At 41.0% G+C, this 20,862-nt stretch overlaps 1 protein-coding gene across 1 annotated transcript; it reads right to left on the reverse strand.

Moving 5' to 3' along the window:
• Positions 1-374: 374 nt before the first annotated feature.
• On the reverse strand, positions 375-1,226 carry LOC141635582 (F-box/kelch-repeat protein At3g23880-like). Its single transcript, XM_074446715.1, has one exon. The coding sequence runs from the start codon at positions 1,224-1,226 to the stop codon at positions 375-377; it is 852 nt and encodes a 283-aa protein (XP_074302816.1).
• Positions 1,227-20,862: the final 19,636 nt, after the last annotated feature.

Raw genomic sequence — 20,862 nt, forward strand, 5'->3', positions numbered from 1 at the left:
ATATATGTGAACAACAAGCAAACAAAAACGAAATTGATGATTTTTGTTCTCATCTCAATCGTTTCCGAGATGCACTATAATTAAAGGAACTCCCTGGAATTGTAACAAGACTTGTAATACAATGATGGAATAAAGAGTCCGACGATGATTTTTCTAGTTCGAATGATTCGGTTGTGTTATCATATGGATTATACCACGAGAGGTGATAGACGCAGCCGGAAAGCCCGGAACCATAATATTTGCGCACAAACAGTAAACCAAGAGGTCCTTTCTTTGAAGACGGAAAGAGAGTAAAATTCTGAAAATTTGTTGGAATATTATATTTGATGCTCCATGAATAATCTTCATCTCTATATCCTTTCATCACCCATATATTATGGAGACCATGCCTTTCCCCAAGACCTAGGTATAAACAATCGTCTAATACTCCAAGCCCAAACCTCTTCTACTGGAGGAAAACTCAAATCGTCCCTCCATGTTTCTGAGGATAGATCAAAACGCGCTATTCTATAATTTGTATCCGTATTGTAGTCATCCATGAGTGAATAAACAAGATAGTGTAGCATGTTGTTTGCACATACTACGCTTTTGTTTAGTTTTGGACAACAAATCTTAATCGAACTCTCAGCAAGAGTATGACTAGTGCACTTCCATGAATCAGCTTTGAAGCTATAAATATACACATCATCTTGTACACGGTCTTCCAAATAATTGCAGGTAACGATCTTATAATCATCATGTCTACCATCATAACCAAAACCATATGTTAAGCGATTGATTTCCCAGCGTGTCAAGTTCGTGAAACGAAAGTTTGGTTTGAATTTGAAAGTACGCGTTGAAGGGTTGCATATGAGGAAGCACAAAACATCTGTATCAATGTATTTGCTGCTAGTAACGCGTAGGCAAACCAAGCCATTGCACGAACCTACGGTATATAGGTACTCACAGTTACGTATGATATCTTTAGGCCAATATAGTTTGATGAGTTTCGAGGGGCGATAAATATCATCAACAACACAAAGGGAGTCGTCGTTGGCATAGAAAAGGGTACGATTATGTCCAAAGTTGAATAGGAGGGATTTGTTAAGATGGAGTTGAATAAAGAGGGGACTATTAATGAGATTGCACCAATCTTTGCATACGCTTTTGAAAGGTAATATTGTTTTCACCGGAAGACAAACCAGTATTTCGACGACCACATCGAATGGGATTCGATAAGCTGCCATTATAAGAGTAGAACAGTAAAGCAACAAAATTGGGTTGAGTTTAGATCCCAACGAGACAATATTTCGGTTGGAGTTTATATATTGTAAGTCTCTATGACCTAAAGTCCGTATAATAGTTTGTTTCCTAAAGTCATCTTTGACTTTAGGTGACTCTAGGAAATTGATTAATATTAGGACTTGGGACCGGTTTTTTGGCCTGAAGTTGTTTGAACTATACTAAATTTAATGGACCTAAATTGAACATTTTGATAATATTGAAAATACATAAGGTCGTTTTTTACACTTTAATATATGGGATTAGGGGTGTAAACGAGCCGAGCCGGGCTCGAGCTTACCTATGATCGAGCTCGGCTCATATTGTAAAAGTCGAGTTCGAGCCCGAACCCGAGCTCTTGAAATCAAGGCTCGGGATCGGCTAATATAATATTTTACGAGCCCGAACCCGAGCCCGAGCTTTGTTTGCGTACTATTTTATTTTAATTATAACGTAATTTTTTATTTAAAAATTCAAATTCAAACGAGAATATTTTTTTTTGTTAGCTTATAATAACAGTTATTATGTAATTTTATCTTATAAACTAATATTTTAATTTATTTATTTTAAAATTGATATAATTTAAGTAAATATATTGAAAAACATTAAGTAATTTTAAAAATAACGATCTCAAACGAGCTCCCGAGCCGAGCCTTAGTGTGCTCAAGCTCGGCTCGGTTTGGGCTTAGCTTAGTTCGAGCCCGAGCTCAGTTTGACCGATCTCGAGCCGAGCTTTGACCGAGCCGATCCCGAGGGTTTGTCGAGCAGCTCAGCTCATTTACAGCCCTATATGGGATGTGCTTTTCCCCATATGTATTTTACTCTTTCACATACGTTTTTTACAATTTTACCCTTATCATTTTTCCCTCCTTCCTTCCCTCATTTGATTTTTTTTCTCACTTCCCTTCACCCCCTCTGTCCGACCTTACTCCAATCGACCCCTGCTTCGTCCGACCTTACATCAGTTGAATCGTGCTCCGACATCATTTGTAGCGGTTGCCTAAGTTTACGGTCTTGCAATATTGTGAATCATAATACATCATGAGACTTACAATAGTGGCGTCAAAAAAAAAATGCATCGCAAATTACGTAGTGTACTCAATGTAGGTTCATCATGTTGCAGATTTGTCGTAGTACTTTAATGTTAAAAACATAAATTTAATATTATCAGCCAATGTTAGTGCCATCAGGTTTGCTTGATACAATCATACAAATACTAAAAATCACTTCTTAGAATTGACGATAAGCCCTAATTGATAATAATTACTGTAAGTTGATTAAATCCCTGACTAGGGTTTGATATCATCTATACAATATAATAAAACACAAATCAAAGACACTATTTTCCCGCTCATTTAACGCAAAGCCTATCTAATATTTTCTTCTGAAAGCCCATGAATCAGACAGAGAGAGACTATTAAAAAGCCCAGGCCACTACTCATTGGACCCCTCACAACTAAAAGTCTTCATCCCACTTATCTGCAATTCTGCATATAAGCGGCTACCAAATTAATGGCATACCTTAAATTCACTAGCAATACGTACTTTAATTTGACATCACAAATTCTCATTGAAGACATGACATATCCGTCACAAGCAGAAGACGGATACCATTTTACCTCACAATGTACCCACTTTTTCTCTCTCTGCAATACTATTCATGTGGTCCCCTTTCTCCACTAACCCATTTTGTTACCATTTTATCTCACAAAATATCCGTCACAAATGGTAACCCGTCACAAGGGAGACCAATTGATTTGACATAGTATTTGACTATTTACTGTTACATTTTCAATTACCTATAAAAATATGTCATTTACTTCGTTTTTTATAGTTAAGGGTGAGGTATAATTAGATTTGACAAATGAATTAGCTAGTTTCGGCAACCGCGTTTGCAACAACCCTGTATTCTGCTTCCGCGCTGGATTTAGACACAGTAGCTTAACGCTTGGACGACCAAGATACCAGGTTATTTCCAAGAAAGACACAGTAGCCGGAAGTAGAACGTCGTGAGTCGGGACACCCACCCCAATCAGCGTCGGAGTAGGCCGTTAAAGAATTCGTGGCTGATTTGGCGATGGTGATGCCATACTCAATGGTCCCTTTAATATAACGTAAAATACGCTTTAAGAATTGAAAGTGAGGTTCACGAGGGGAGTGCATGAATAGACAAACCTGTTGGACCGCATAAGTGATGTCCTGTCGTGTAATGGTCAGGTATTGTAATGCTCCAGCAAGACTTCTATACAATGTCGAATCAACCATTAAAGGTCCGGCTGTGGAGCTAAGCTTAGACCCGGCTTCAACAGGTGTCGAGACGGGATTACATGAAGCCATGGAAGCACGATCAAGGAGTTCACGAGCGTACTGATGTTGAGATAAAAACAGTCCAGTAGAAGATTGTGTTACTTGAACCCCGAGAAAATGATGGAGCTTTCCTAAATCGCTCATAGCAAATTCATGTGACAAATTATTAATAATGCGACGAAGCAACGAGGTGCTAGAGTCTGTTAATACAATGTCATCAACATATAGCAGCATGTAGGCTATATCAGACCCGTGAGAATAGATAAACAAAGATGGATCGCATATGCTACTACGGAACCCTTTAGAGACAATGAAATTTGCAAACCGCTGATACCAAGCTCTAGGAGCTTGCTTAAGGCCGTATAATGACTTGCAGAGGCGACAAACATGATGCGGGGCATTAGGGTCCACAAAATCGGGGGGGGGGGGGGGGGGGGGGTTGTAGCATATAAACTGTTTCGGCCAAGTCCCCATGAAGGAAAGCATTTTTCACATCCAATTGGTGTATAGGCCAAGCCCGTGAGACAGCAAGACTAAGCACGGTTCGTATTGTTGTCGGCTTTACCACGAGGCTAAATGTTTCATTACAATCGATGCCCACTTGTTGACATTTACCACTTACCACAAGACGTGCTTTGTAGCGTTGAAGGGTGCCATCGGATTTAAATTTGTGACGGTAGAGCCACATACAACGGATCACAGGTGCACTTGTCGGACGAGGTACAAGTTCCCAAGTCTTATTATTCATTAGAGCACGAAACTCGTCTTTCATGGCGGTATTCCAGTAAGGGTCCTGTAGGGCAACCCGAGGGGATTTGGGATAGGGTGAAAGGGCGGTTTGGTTTGTGGCAGCAAGAGCTCGGGGTTTGAAAATCCCGTTCATTACACGTGTGGTCATGTGGTGGCCACGGTATGAGACAGGGGGTGGGTCCGGGGAGGCAGTATAGTAGCTGGGTGTATGTGATCGTGGTTGGGTAGGGATAGAAGGCTGAGGGGTCGTGGTGGCAGGGGAAGTATGGGGAGTGGCTGGGTGTGTTCGCGCGGTTGATGGGGAGTTGATGGGGACAGTAACGGAGGCAGGGGATGAGGTAGGGGATAGTGGAGGTGGTGTTGTCGGGGCAGGGGTAGGTTGTGAGGGTTGGTGTAACACCCCCATACTCTGAGTGCCTTACCAGGACCACTCAGGTATGAAGACATCACCATCTCGGTCGCCCGAGGTATGATAATCAAATAGACAAAACAGAAACAACATTTATTGTAAATAGTTTAATGAATAAATACAATCCTTGAAACCAAACTGAAAGTACAATACATTATTCCAAACTATCATTTCTCAATCGAAATATAAATAAATGCTAAACTACAGCGGAAGACTCTATCGTCATGTCGTGGCCATCTCGGCCTATCCCCATACTCATCTCTATACCTGCTCAATATCTGCTCACCATCCCCGAATGGATCACCGCAGGTTTTATAAAACAACACCGGGGTCAGTACTAATCACACAATCAATATAAACAGCAATAACAAGACAAACATACAGCTGAACTGTCACACACACACACCACCAACTCCCATCATCTCAATATCGACCGTCCTTTGGACCACCGCCGCATGGGGGACCGCAGCCGTTCCCACCTAAGCCCCGCTCATCGTACGAGCGATAACCCTGTCCATTAATGTGCACATCCCCTTTCGTGGCGGGTTCCACGAAGGGCGAAACTAGGGCGTGAGATCACTCCCGCAAGTGACCCCACTCAGCCGAGAACGCATCTCGAGAGCCATAGACAACCAAACACAATCACAATCACAAACACAATCATCATATCACACAACTAACTACAGCACATCACCAATATCCCATTATGGGACTAATACTGAGTAGGAAATCCTACCTGGAAAGCACAACACGCAGACGGTATCTACAATTTGTATCAAAACGGCTCCTCTACGAATTCTCCTCCTACCATACAACACATAGATGCTACCATTCAAATACTACTCATAAAAACCCCCAATTCCTAAATTAGGGTTTCATCAATCTTAACAAAACATTATATAAATTATATTAAAAGCTTACCCTCGACGCAAGGAATCCAACGACGCGAACTACGATACGAACTGACCGTCTGAACTCCGGGAATTGTCAAGAACGCGATTAGGAAGAAGACTAGTTGCTTTCTCTCTTAAACAGGTTTTAGGTTTTGTAAAAAGTGATTTAGAACAATTACGAATATGTTTAAATACCTTAATCGCGTAATTAACAAAACCCGAGAAAACTCCCCCGTAAAACCGGACACTCGATCGAGTACCCAAGGTACTCGATCGAGTACCCCCTTACTCGATCGAGTGCCCCAGCTACTCGATCGAGTACCCAACAGGTCAGAAACTGTTTTATTCCGCAACTTGCCCTTACTCGACAGAGTAAGGGCTACTCGATAGAGTACCCCAAGACATATAAATACGGAGTATTACAGTCTTCCCTCCTTAAAAGGAACTTCGTCCCCGAAGTTCAAACCACTACCAAAACAAAGGTACTCCAAAACATTCCCGACTCAACACCCAAAACAAAACTCAACATAAAACACGCTACTTACCCAACTCATCCCGACAACCTACCGACGCAACATGCAAAAAGGTGTATAAAACTCTTAAAAAACTGCTCGCGATCATCTCCTACCCTCCTAAAAGAAACAAGGTTACGTCCCCGTAACCATACATACCTGATCAAAAAGGAAGGGGTAACGCTCTTTCATGATATCCTCTGCCTCCCATGTAGCTTCCTCGGTATCGTGGTTAGACCAAAGGATCTTAAGCAAAACTGTCTCACCACTCCTGGTCTTTCTAACCTTTCGGTCTAGGATCTGCTTAGGCACCTCCAGATATGATAAAGACTCATCCAGCTCTAAGCTCTCTGCCTCCAACACATGTGACGGGTCACTCACATACCTCCGCAGCTGCGATACATGAAACACATTATGTACTCTCTCCAACGCAGCTGGTAAAGCCAGACGATAAGCAACTTCCCCAACTCGCTCTAAGATCTCATAAGGCCCTATAAACTTCTGACTTAGCTTGCCTTTCTTCCCAAATCTCATAACTCCGCGCATCGGAGACACTTTCAGCAGAACCTTGTCCCCAACCTGAAACTCTATATCCCGACGATGTAGATCTGCATAACTCTTTTGTCGATCCCGAGCTGCTCTCATCCGTTCCCCGATCATCTTAACTGTTCCACCATCTCATGCACCATCTCTGGTCCTAAAACCACCGCCTCAAAGACTATCGTCCCAACAGATTGGACTCCTACACCTCCTCCCATACAAAGCCTCAAACGGTGCCATACCAATACTGGTGTGATAGCTGTTGTTGTAAGAAAACTCTATCAAGTCCAACCTCTGCTCCTAGCTACCACCAAAATCCATCACACAAGCTCGCAACATATCCTCAAGAGTTTTGATTGTTCTCTCAGTCTGCCCATCTGTCGCAGGATGAAATGCTGTACTCATCTTCAAAGCTGTTCCCAACGATTCCTGCAACTCCTTCCAAAACTTCGATATAAACCCCGCGTCTCTGTCAGACACTATGTCCTTAGGGACTCCATGTAACTTCAGCACGTTCTTTCGATAGGCTATAGCCAATTGTGCCTTAGTCCATGTATCTTTCATTGGAACAAAGTGAGCTGACTTGGTCAGACGATCCACTATCACCCAAATCATGTTGTTACCTTGTTGACTCTTAGGCAAACCCACAATGAAATCCATGGAAATAGATTCCCACTTCCACTCCGGCACCTCTAAAGACTGAACCTTACCTTGTGGTCCTCTCTGTTCCCCTTTAACTCTCTGGCATGTCAAACAACGGGACACAAACTCAGCTGTCTCTTTCTTCATCCCAGGCCACCAAAACGTCTTCTTCAAATCTTTGTAAAGCTTGTCTCCACCCGGATGAACTGAATATGGTGTGCAATGCGCTTCTGTCATGATTGTCTTTTTCAACTCCTCGTCATTCGGAACACACCACCTACCATCAAACCTCAAACTACCATCTGTATGAATGGAAAACCGGGACACTGTCCCTTTCTCTATCCCAGCTCTCCACTCCACTATCTTAGGATCCAAAGCCTGCTTATCCCGAATGTCATCATAAAACTCCATATGTACTGTCATATCACCCATGACATCTCCTTTCTGCATCATATGAATCCCAAAGCTTGCTACCTCATCCCTCAGCCTCATCAAAGATAGAGCTGTACACAGGGAATGTACACTCTTTCTACTCAAAGCATCAGCAACAACATTGGCCTTCCCTTCATGGTAGATGATTTCCATGTCATAATCGCCAATCAACTCCATCCACCTCCTCTGTCTCATGTTCAACTCCTTCTGCGTGAAGATGTACTTGAGACTCTTGTGATCAGAAAATACCTTAAAGATTGCTCCATAAAGGTAATGTCTCCAAATCTTGAGAGCAAACACCACTGCACCCAACTCCAGATCATGAGTAGGGTAGTTCTCCTCATAAGGCTTCAATTGCCTAGAAGCATAGGCAATCACTTTACCATTTCGCATCAACACACACCCCAACCCATTCTTCGAGGCATCTCGTATAAACCTCGAAATTCTCGCTCCCTTCAGCAATGCTAGGACGGGAGCGTGGTCAAACGCTCCTTTAATGTTTGGAACGCCGTCTCACAACTCTCATCCCAACGAAACCTGTTCTCTTTCCTCATCAACGCTGTCATCGGTCTAGCTATCTTGGAGAAATCTTTCACGAACCGTCTGTAGTATCCAGCTAAACCCAAGAAACTTCTAACCTCCGCAACATTCTTTGGTGCTTCCCACTTTGTCACTGCCTCAATCTTCGCCGGATCCACAGCTACCCCATCTTTAGAGATTACATGCCCCAGAAAAGCAACTTTCTCTAACCAGAACTCACACTTGGACAGCTTAGCATACAACTCATGATCCCTCAAAGTCTGCAACACGATCCTCAGATGCTCCTCATGCTCCTCCTTAGTCTTAGAGTAGACTAGGATATCATCGATAAACACCACCACGAACTGGTCCAAGAACTGTTTGAAGATCCTATTCATCAAGTCCATAAACACTGCCGGCGCATTAGATAACCCAAATGGCATCACCACATACTCATAATGGCCATACCTCGACGTGAAAGCTGTCTTCGGTATGTCCACATCTCTAATCTTCACCTGATGGTATCCCGACCTCAAATCAATCTTAGAAAAGACCATTGCACCACTCAACTGATCAAACAGGTCATCTATCCTTGGCAAAGGATACTTGTTCTTTATCGTCACACGGTTCAGCTCCCGGTAATCTATGCACAACCTCAAACTTCCATCTTTCTTCTTCACGAAAAGAACTAGTGCTCCCCAAGGCGATACACTTGGTCTAATGTATCCCTTCTCTATCAAATCATCCAACTGCTTCCTAAGTTCCTCCATCTCCTTAGGACCCATACGGTACGGTGCCTTAGAGATTGGCCCCGTTCCTGGCTTCAACTCAACGGTGAAATCTATCTCCCTCTTCGGTGGCAACCCCGGAATCTCTTCCGGAAAAACATCTGCAAACTCTCCCACCACTGGTATCTCGTCAACTGCCGGGCTCTCTATCCGGTCATCTCTCACATGGCACAAAATCAGAGGACATCCCTTCCTCAGATACGACTTCAAGGTGACAGCTGCAATCAACTTAACTTTGGGTTTGACTAGAAACCCACGGTAAGACACACTAACACCCTTAGGACCTCTTAGGGACACTTTCTTTTGATGACAGTCTATCTTAGCTTTATACTTTCCTAACCAATCCATTCCAACTATCATCTCAAAACCATTAAAAGGAAACTCTAGCAAGTCTACAGGGAAATCGACTTGCCCAACTATCAAAGATACATCTCTAAACAACCTCCCACACGATACAGACTCACCCGAAGGTATGAAAACTTGCTCCCTAACAGACTCATATACTCTCAAACCCAACTGTTTTACATGACTCAAAGACACAAACGACTGAGAAGCCCCCGAATCAAACAAAACAAACGTAGGAATACCATTAACAAGGAATGTACCGGTGATAACGTGCGCATCCTCCTGTTTGCCTTCTTGTCCATCATGAACAACTTGCCACTGGTCTTCTGCCCACCTCCCTGGACAGTACTGGCTGATGCGGTCGGCTTAGCACCCGACCCTTGATTGTTGTTGTTGTTGTTGTTCATCGGTGTCTTCTGATAAGAATTACCGCCGTTGCGGTTGCCTCCACTCTGGTAGCTCTGACCTCCCCGGTTTGGCCATGATCCCGCCGGTCTGTTGCTCGCGAAGCTCGCGCAGTCTCCGGAAAGATCCGGTGCACTTGTGCACTCATGTCTCTTGTGGCCTACGCCACCACAACCAAAGCAGTCACTCCCGCCTATTGCTCACACTCCCACGGCCTCTCCCAAAAGAAGTTCCAGCACTAAACCCGGACCCAGAAGAAAACCCCTTAGATTGATTGTGGTTGCCTTTCTTAAAATTAGATTGGCCACCACCCTCGCTCTCAGACTTCCTCTTCTCTCCACCTGACCTCTCCTGAGCCATCTCCACTAGTCTCTCAGCTCTCCCAGCCCTCTCATACGCTTCCTTTACATCAGTAAGGACTCCCACGGGTAACTTATCCATAATTTTCGTGGTTAGCCCTCTCTCAAACCTCAAAGCCAGATTCTCCTCACTCAAACCCATATCCTCCGCATATCTAGATTTCTCATTGAACTACCTGTATTACTCAGCCACAGACATCTCAGCAGTCATCTTAAACTTGTCGAACTCCTCTCTCAACTTACTCCTCACATGTTCTGGCACGAACTCCTTCCTCACAGCCCTACGAAACTCCTCCCAAGGTATAGCAGGTAACCCCTGGTTGGTATATATCTCCTTGGCACTCACTTTCACTGAATCCCACCACTTGCCCCGCCTCCCTCGGATAGAATGCAGCCTGATCCACTCTCATCTCATCAGGACAGCGAACTAAATCTAGTATGTTCTCCATCTCCCTCAGCCAACTATCAAGAAGGTTAGGCTCCTCAACCCCCTTGTACTCCTTCGGGTTAAATCTCGCAATATAGAGGCTGACTTTAGCATGGTCAACCTCCTTCTCCTTACTCTTATCCTTGTCCTCATTCACTCTCTTCAGGGTCTCAGTAAGAGCATCCTGGTGCTCTAACATCTTGACGATGTCGTCCGTAGTCATAAGCTCAGCTCTCGCATACAAAGCATTTCTCTTGGGCGGCATCTTGAAACTATACATATATAAGATAAGGAGTAGATATGAACATACGTACTAAACTTGAAAACACGAAAACACGCTGCCAGAACCTACTCGATCGAGTATCCAAACCCACTCGATCGAGTAACGGGCTACTCGATCGAGTGCCCCCATGTACTCGATCGAGTACCCAAACTCCAGAACCAAACAGACCTTCTGATCTCTAACCCACTCGATCGAGTATCTAGGCTACTCGATCGAGTGACCCCCTACTCGATCGAGTACCCCTAGTTACTCGATCGAGTGCCCCAAAACGCGATTCTGGACTCAAAATCGTCAAAAACCTACCCGATCGAGTCAGCCTCACTCGATCAAGTACCACCCATACGTAAGAGCTACCCGCATATTATGTCATATACTAACATGCTAACTTTATAATTCACATTATATCATATCAATCATGCTATTAATTGCCACGTTGTAAAACATTCCATCATGCTATCATTTCATCAACAATGTCTATATATATATATATATCATCACTTTTCTTTTATCTCATCAACTTCCAATTTGAACATCCAACCATCAACACATTCCATCACATTATTACGCAAGTTACTAAGCACACACATGACTCAACACACACATTTCCCCCATGTGACCGGTTCAAAGTTGTAGGGCGACCCCCGCGACTTTAGGACGTCTCCCAAGCCTTTGCACTAGCTCCTACAACTTCTACCCCGGGTTCATTTTAATTGACTCCCTATGTTCATTAAGTTCATTGGTTACAGGTTTCAGGATCGTCGCTCTGATACCATTTGTAACACCCCCATACTCCGAGTGCCTTACCAGGACCACTCAGGTATGAAGACATCACCATCTCGGTCGCCCGAGGTATGATAATCAAATAGACAAAACAGAAACAACATTTATTGTAAATAGTTTAATGAATAAATACAATCCTTGAAACCAAACTGAAAGTACAATACATTATTCCAAACTATCTCTTTCTCAATCGAAATATAAATAAATGCTAAACTACAGCGGAAGACTCTATCGTCATGTCGTGGCCATCCCAGCTATCCCCGTACTCATCTCTATACTGCTCAATATCCGCTCACCATCCCGAATGGATCACCGCAGTTTTATAAAACAACACCGGGTCGTACTAATCACACAATCAATATAAACAAGCAATAACAAGACAAACATACAAATTGAACGTCACACACACACACCACCAACTCCCATCATCTCAATATCGATCGTCCACTTTGGACCACCGCCCGATGGGGGACCGCAGCCGTTCCACCTAAGCCCCGCTCATCGTACGAGCGATAACCCTGTCCATTAATGTGCACATCCCCTTTCGTGGCGGGTTCCACGAAGGGCGAAACTAGGGCGTGAGATCACTCCCGCAAGTGACCCCACTCAGCCGAGAACGCATCTCGAGAGCCATAGACAACCAAACACAATCACAATCACAAACACAATCATCATATCACACAACTAACTACAAAGACATCACCAATATCCCATTATGGGACTAATACCGAGTAGGAAATCCTACCTGGAAAGCACAACACGCAGACGGTATCTACAAATTTGTATCAAAACGGCTCCTCTACGAATTCTCCTCCTACCATACAACACATAGATGCTACCATTCAAATACTACTCATAAAAACCCCCAATTCCTAAATTAGGGTTTCATCAATCTTAACAAAACATTATATAAATTATATTAAAAGCTTACCCTCGACGCAAGGAATCCAACGACGCGAACTACGATACGAACTGACCGTCTGAACTCCGGGAATTGTCAAGAACGCGATTAGGAAGAAGACTAGTTGCTTTCTCTCTTAAACAGGTTTTAGGTTTTGTAAAAAGTGATTTAGAACAATTACGAATATGTTTAAATACCTTAATCGCGTAATTAACAAAACCCGAGAAAACTCCCCGTAAAAACCGGACACTCGATCGAGTACCCAAGGTACTCGATCGAGTATTTCCTTACTCGATCGAGTGCCCTGACTACTCGATCGAGTACCCAACAGGTCAGAAACTGTTTTATTCCGCAACTTGCCCTTACTCGACAGAGTAAGGGCTACTCGATAGAGTACCCCAAGACATATAAATACGGAGTATTACAGTTGGGTTCGGGGCTTTAGCGAATGGAAAAACCGACTCGTCGAAAGTGACATGGCGGGAAATAATAAGTTTACCACTAGCTATATCTAGACATTTGTAACCACGGAATTCTTGAGGATATCCGAGGAAGACGCATTTTGTGGAACGGGTAGCTAGCTTGTGTGGAGACTTCGCTGTCAAGTTTGGGTAACATACACAACCAAAGACACGGAGATGAGTGTAGGAGGGATTTTTGTGAAAAAGGGCGGAAGTTGGTGAGCGGAATTTGAGTAGTTTGGTTGGTAAAATATTGTGGAGATGGACCGCGGTGCGAAGGGCATCGACCCAATGAATTAATGGGACGGATGCGTGATGTAGAAGAGCTAGGACAATTTCATTGATTCTACGAATCATACGTTCAGCTTTACCGTTTTGGGACGATGTTTGAGGGCAAGAAAAACGGAAGACTAGGCCGTGTTGATCACTAAAATTTTTAAATTCATTATTGTCAAATTCACGACCTAAATCGCATTGGAAAGTCCTATTGGGACGATTGAATTGGGTTTGTACATAGTTCCGAAATTTAATAAACTTGGAAAACGTTTCGGATTTGAATTTCAAAGGATATACCCAAACAAATTGTGTGAACTTGTCAATCAAAATTAGATAATATTTATAACCTGCTTTGCTTTTGATTGGCGAGATCCACAAATCACTATGAATAATGTCAAACGGGGCAAGAGTATTTGATAAAGACTCGGAAAAAGGCAATCTCTTATGTTTGCTTATTTGGCATGAATGACATAGAGAAGAGTGTTGTGTGCGATTACAATCAATATGCATGACTATTAGACTTAAGCAAATGTAAAATAGACGAACCCGGGTGGCCTAAGTGAGAATGTCAAACTGAAGGAAATGTAGATTCATATACATATTAACATACTCATATATGTCTAAACTAATTTGTCATAAAATTAAAACGGATCTTATGCATGCAAACAATAAAATAAATAGAGGAGAAATCATGTCCTTACATTGTAGATTTCGGCTATTAGGGCACAAGAGAGATCACCTATCTCCCTTGTTCTTGAGCTTTTCCAATGGAAGAATAAAGATCTAAGTGTAAGATCTCTCCCTATGTTTTATACCCAAGGCTCCTCTTAATATAATTAATATTACAAATACTAGTTATAATATTAATCAAGGTAAGAAAAATGGAACCAAAATATTTATAAACTCTTATATATTTCGGTTTTTAGAGAGATAAAGAGGAGGATTTTATTCTCTCTAAAACTATATTTTGGATGAGTGAATAAAATTGAATGAATACTCAACACTTAGAAGTGAAGTGTTAAGCAAAAATCTAAGGCAAAAACCCTTGCCTTTCCCTTGGTAAAACCGGGTAGGAGGGAGTAATTAGGGGAGCCAATGCATGAAATTGTTGCTCTTAACAATGTTGGTAGGCTTGCATGGCTAGACTACTTTTTAATCATTATGTTTTCTTATTTAAAATATGAACATAATATTAAGTCTATTCCTCCTCTTATTTTCGGCACTTTACATAATATGGTGTCCATATTATTTTTGTCAATTGTCTATATGTTACATGTCATATGTCACATATATTTGTTATGTATTTTTAACTTATTAAAAATCAACGTATTAATAAAAATACGTCATATACAAAAATCGACTTAGTAATTTCATAATTACTTGTACCAAAATATTTTACCAATTATAAATTACAACTGATTGCATTTATAACAATTCATTCAATTTAATTGTTACATTAAACAATTATTTCATCCGAGTAATGATACAATTTAATTACTCAGACCGTATCTTATTTAATCACATTTCAATATGATACGTAAATTTTACTTCCAAAATCGTCCGTCAATTTTCAAGTAATTTAATTAACTCGTAACATTATACGATTAATTAAATAATCAATTAAGAGTGTTGCCCTTTAGGTATGACCTAGGGGGTCAACTGATCACCACCGTCACACGACAGTAATGTCAAACTCTAGTCAGCCAATCATTACCGATATATGTTGACCAGTTGACAGTAACAATATTACTTCCCAATTGTATTCATTTTAATGAGACTTAAACATGTGATCATCATGATCAACAGTCGTGATCGCATTATTGTCGGAGGACATATATTCCAACAATCTCCCACTTGTCCTCGACAAGTGTGCGTCACCAATTCTCTTGTCCTATTACTATCTCCCACTCAATGCAAGGTGTCTTTCAGGTCGTACTTGCAAGTGATCATATCAAGAGTGGTTTCCTCGATCCTGGAGAATAACCGATTGACCGGATTTATCCACTGGATGCCATCCGAGCGTGGCCACGCATTTCCAGTTCATTGCTCCTCGAGTGGCCCTGAGATATTGTTATAACCCTGACAAGGGGTGGACAATTCCTATCGCACTCATTCCCTTCGACTAGCCACAACCATCATAACCCAAAATATGCCCATTTGACCCCATTTACGAAGGTCGTAGTAACACAAATCAAAGTTAATCAAATCGTGCCATCTTAGGCGAATAGTCTTTAGTCAAAAGAATCGACTCATTTGAATACTATAGTAGCTCTCGCCACGACCAGGCTATATAAATTTGCCAGAACTCTATAAGCGGTCATTAGGCCCGACAAAATGTTCCTAACAGTCTGCCTATGTGATCGACTAGTCATCTCACATGACTGTATGGCACTTGAACTTGCCATCAATCGCCTCACACTCTAGTCACTTCGAGACGTCACCTCATATAAGTAACTATGGGCAAAAACAATGTTAATCCATGTTCACTTTAACGGGGTTCAATTGTCTCTACAACCCGTTTGGATACAACAATGTACAAAGTGAGTTAATAATAACTCAAACAACAAATGTCGACATCACACTCGGGTAGTCAATATCATATTACAACCTTGTGATGTTTATCATAAGTGTAAACACTTTATTGATTGCAATAGAAGTTCAACATCTCATGTGTCCATGTGTTCAAACTTCTTACACTTGCAATTTCCTTCACATTCAAGTTCTCATGCCATGAATTTTACCAAGTACACATCAAGGTTCTCGTGTAACACCCCGGTTTATAAAAGAAGTCCTCGTCAAGACATTCCCTCATAAACCGGACTGTTACCATCTCGGTTTCCCGAGGTAGTGAATAACAAATTAAACTCCAAGGCAATTTATATAATATTTAACTTAATTATTACAAATTCTCCTTTCAAATTAAATTACAAGAACTGACGTAAATAAAAGTGAAGTCTTCTAGATGATGATCTAGTTACTAGGTCGTCTGATCCAGTGTCTCACGCCCATCAAGCTCCCGTCCTATCTCTTAAACCTGTCAAGTCTGCTCCCCATAAAACGGTTCATCACAGGTGTTCACGAATACACAGGGTCAACCACGAGGTTGAGTAGGGAAAACAATAAAACAATAAAATATGATATGCATGATACTCCGTCACCTCCATCTCCGTCTCAACTCATCACACACATCTCATAACCCGGACAACCCAGCCATACCGATCCCCGGTAGACTATATATCGACCGAAGCCGATCTGCCAGCTCAACAGCTGAGGACACCAGGGCAAGTCCTGCAGAACCCGCCTGGGCCTTATCACAACATCACATCGTATCTCAACATCATCACCACCACCTCATCCTCCAACTCCAATGCATATGAAATGCTCAACAGTTATTAATGCAATGCAATATGTATATAAATCACTGAACTGATAAATCATAAAGTCATGCCCGTTACCCGACGTTATGATATCATACTCAATACGATCAAATCAGTCAATCACCTTTCCGAATATAAATGATAACGTAAATCAACAACCAGGAATCAAGTTAACACAATTCGACAATGACGATAATAGGACAAGTGTATTTCCCTACCTCAAAGTGCCAGCAAATCCAATTAAGCAGTTAAGCAGTCCAATGGACAGATGTCCAATAATATTCCATCTCAAAATCGTTCTCTGAAAGATAAATAATGATAACAATTACTTAACTATTCCCGTTCCCAACATAGAGGGTTATTAATGATAGGACTTCCTAAAAAATGGAAACTTTCCCGATATAGTAACTTTTCTCTTTTAACCAACCCGACTCAAAACCCGACTTGAATTATTTAACTGGTTCGGGAATAAATTTAAATAACCGATATGATAATTTAAAAGATTAAACGAATTATTCGATTAAGAAAACCCGAATCAAATATTGGACAACTCAACAATCCCGACTCAAAACCGTCTCTGAACATTTTAAATAACTCGGGAGTTAAATTAAATAACTAATTTAGATGACTCGGAATTAAATTAAATAACCATTTTAATGAATTAAACGATTTAAGGAAAAACCCGAGTTACACAAATAATTCAAACAACCCGTCTTTAATTATTTACTTAACTCGGGAATTAAGTTAATTAATTTAGAATACGACCCGATACGAAAAATAACGATTAAATGATGAAAAATCCGTTTAAAAAAAACCAAAACAGCCCGCACCCCTTCCCACGCGCACACACACCACCACAAGCCACCTCACCACCGCGACAACCACCTGACCCAACACCTACTCTGACCTCACCACCCACGACCACCATCAGCCTGGTCGATCGTCACGGCGAGTCGAACCAGGGTCGGCAATCCTGGCCGGTTCATCGCCGTGCCTCCCCAAAATGACCCTGTTCTCTCCTTTACCACCACCGCACTCTACACCCATAACCCTGTCAACCACCACAGCCCCACTCGCCGTCAACCCACGAACCAAGACACGGTGATGCCATTGTTTCGACCTCCCCGAGTCAACGGTGGCGCCACCCCAAATCCCAACCATAAAACTCGCTTTGAAAACTCATATTATAACCCGTTTGACCACCCCCATCGATGCCGCCTTTCTCTGCCCCTACAACCACCTAGGACCACCCTAACCACCACCACTACACTCGCCACTCATAACCCATTTCCCCTACCCCGACACCAATCAACATTAACACCTCTATAAGACACGAAACCATGACCAACATCTCGACAGAAAACAAAACAGAGGAGGAGGTGCTGAACCTTACCTTTTTCCGCCACCATAACAACCACCACGGCCGCCTAAGAACGTCGACGACCACCCCTAGCCCTTCCTTGCTGCACCGTGACCACCCATGCTCTCTCTCTCTCTCTCTCGTATTGCGTGAAAGGCTGAGATCTAAGCTGATGAAGAAGGGAGGCGGGTTGAGGGTGTGTGAGATCTGAGAGAGGCGGGTTGGTTGGGGGTAGTGTTTAGGTTATCATTAGGTTTAGGGTTAGGGTTAGTGTATAATTAGGGTTAATGGGCTTAGGGTTTAATTGGGCTGAAACTGTTAATGGGCCAGCTCAACTAGTTTAGCTCACCTTTCGAATTCCATATGAAACCGTCTTAAATAACTTACGATAGCTTAATGTAATTATCGACTCAACAATTACCCGACTTAATTGGTAATATAAAATGTATAATAATTAATGTATAATAATATCCATTTAATTTATTATATAATATTCATTTAATTTATTATATAAAATACGGGGTATTACATCTCGACCTTGGTTTTGGTTCTTTAACTTGAAAGAACTTTCTTATCGATCATCTCATAACGAACGAATTTGCGATGAATAATGCAACTTGTACCGATCAAGTATTCCATCCACACACAATGCACTAGGTATATGTTTTGTAGAATCTTGTAACAATTGACAAGATTATTAGCTTAGTACTTCTCACGAGTCCTAGCTTAACTAGGAAAGATTATCCTTGAATAACTTCTTATTCAACCAACCATCTTTCCAAAACTTCTCATTTCTCTTTTCAAGTTTGAAAGATTTAGGATTCTCATAAATCCTTACATGTGTTCGGATTTGATATATATGTGCAACCTATTGTCACATAATCGAGTATTCCGTCAAACACCGAAATCGCTCATCGGATTCTACTCGAGAATTCATGACGTTTCTATTATGGCTCACCAACCAATCATCATGCTCTTATGCATATGATTCAAAATTTGGACATGTACATGATTATTCTAATGGCGGAAACATTAGTTACTAATAATCATGAGATCAACCGTTCTCAGGTTCAATGAACTACCATGACTGCTAATGGTAATCCCATTTTCATTCATATGAATAACCTATGTGTATGTTGATGTGATGTGTATCTCTTAATACTAATCCAACATCCCTGATGCAATTGGATTCATCATTGTCCATTTTCATCCAGAATTGAAAACTCAAAGGCTTCTTTATGAAAGAAGGCATTAGCTCGTCATTCTTTAATGAGTTATGAGTCGTAAAATTCAAAAGATGATAACTCCAACTAAATTCCATGTCTTCACATGAGAATTTCCTAACTCCCACTTAATTCTACATATTTCGAAAATTGACTTCTCAATCGGAATATGTCAAGAATTGAAATATAAATTGCACTGCCAAGTTATTAGGATAAAACCATATATGTTCCCATCATATCATTTCAAAATACCTATTTTGAAGTGGTCTCTTCTTAACCTTACGGAAAGAGGTTTTGAATCTCCAACACACTCATGTCATAATGATGTGTAACAATGTCATTATTCAAATATAAACAATATCTAGAATACATCCTTCACAAATACCCTTTTGGAAGGAAATTTAACCATTTCATAGGGAGGTTAAGCAATGACATTTGTATGGTTTAACTTTTAGCAATTGAGGATATCGGTATATCAAATCTTTGCAACTTAATCTTGATTATAACTAGTATGTTACTTTGATTCATTTAGGCTCTTAAGTAAAACTCATGATTGAAACTATTTGTCAAATGCTTCATAAACTTAGTCAAAAACTCGTTAAGACTTTTCATTAGTCATTTTTCTTCCAAAACTTTCTTTTGGTCTCCTCGTGTAGTTAATCATAAGAAAATGAAAATTCTCTTATGATTACTACACTTGGTCTCTTTAGTCATATAGAACTAACTTGAGACCATAGATCTCATCTATTCGGTATACTATGTAATTAGATATACCTTCATTCAAATCATTCTCTCTTGCGTAGATCTTCATTTACACAAGTACACAATTTTAATCTTGTCTTGTGTGTTGTGTTCCTCATTTTCCTCCCACTCTATCTTTAGAATAAATACACTAATCATTCAAAGATAGCATATGAGACACAAATTAATGATGTTGAATTATAAGGAGAACTACCTCATAGGTAGACTAATTGTTATTTAATTCATATGTGTACTTGGTGATTGACATACCTTAAGAGAGTTCATAGACTCAAAATCACTTTATAAATGATCATACACAAGCCTTAAGCATGTGGACATATAGTGAAACCCGTCATTATAATTGTCTATTGGATCACTTTTAAGTGAATAATCTTATGTTTCAAAACGCAAGCATTTAAAGATGAAATTTTAGAACATAAAGGATAAATGATAAAACGGGTGACTTGGGTTGCAAACCAAGTCACTATCATCCAAAATACAAACCATTATCCAAAATACCTTTCCATGTCGAACACGGAAACTTAAAGTTCTAAAAATTCAAAACATAACTTAAAATAAGACAATGAAAAACAAAGCTCCATAAAAGCTATCCTTAGCTTCTTCATGGTTTCTTATGCTTGCTTTTCTTTTCCTTTGTCTTTGCTTGGTGGCGGCCCTATTTACAATAAAAAGGGAGATACATTATCACAACTTTGCATCATAATACCATAGTTGAATTTAGAAACATAAAAGAAGGTTAGTCATTTACCTACTGGAGTGATCTTTCCAGCTTTGATATCACCAAGGTATTTGGAACAATTTCTTTTCCAATGACCCATGCCATTACAATAATGGCATTTATCAAGAGGACC

This window comes from Silene latifolia, chromosome 2 (assembly GCF_048544455.1).
Source record: "Silene latifolia isolate original U9 population chromosome 2, ASM4854445v1, whole genome shotgun sequence".
Classification (NCBI taxonomy): Eukaryota; Viridiplantae; Streptophyta; class Magnoliopsida; order Caryophyllales; family Caryophyllaceae; genus Silene; species Silene latifolia.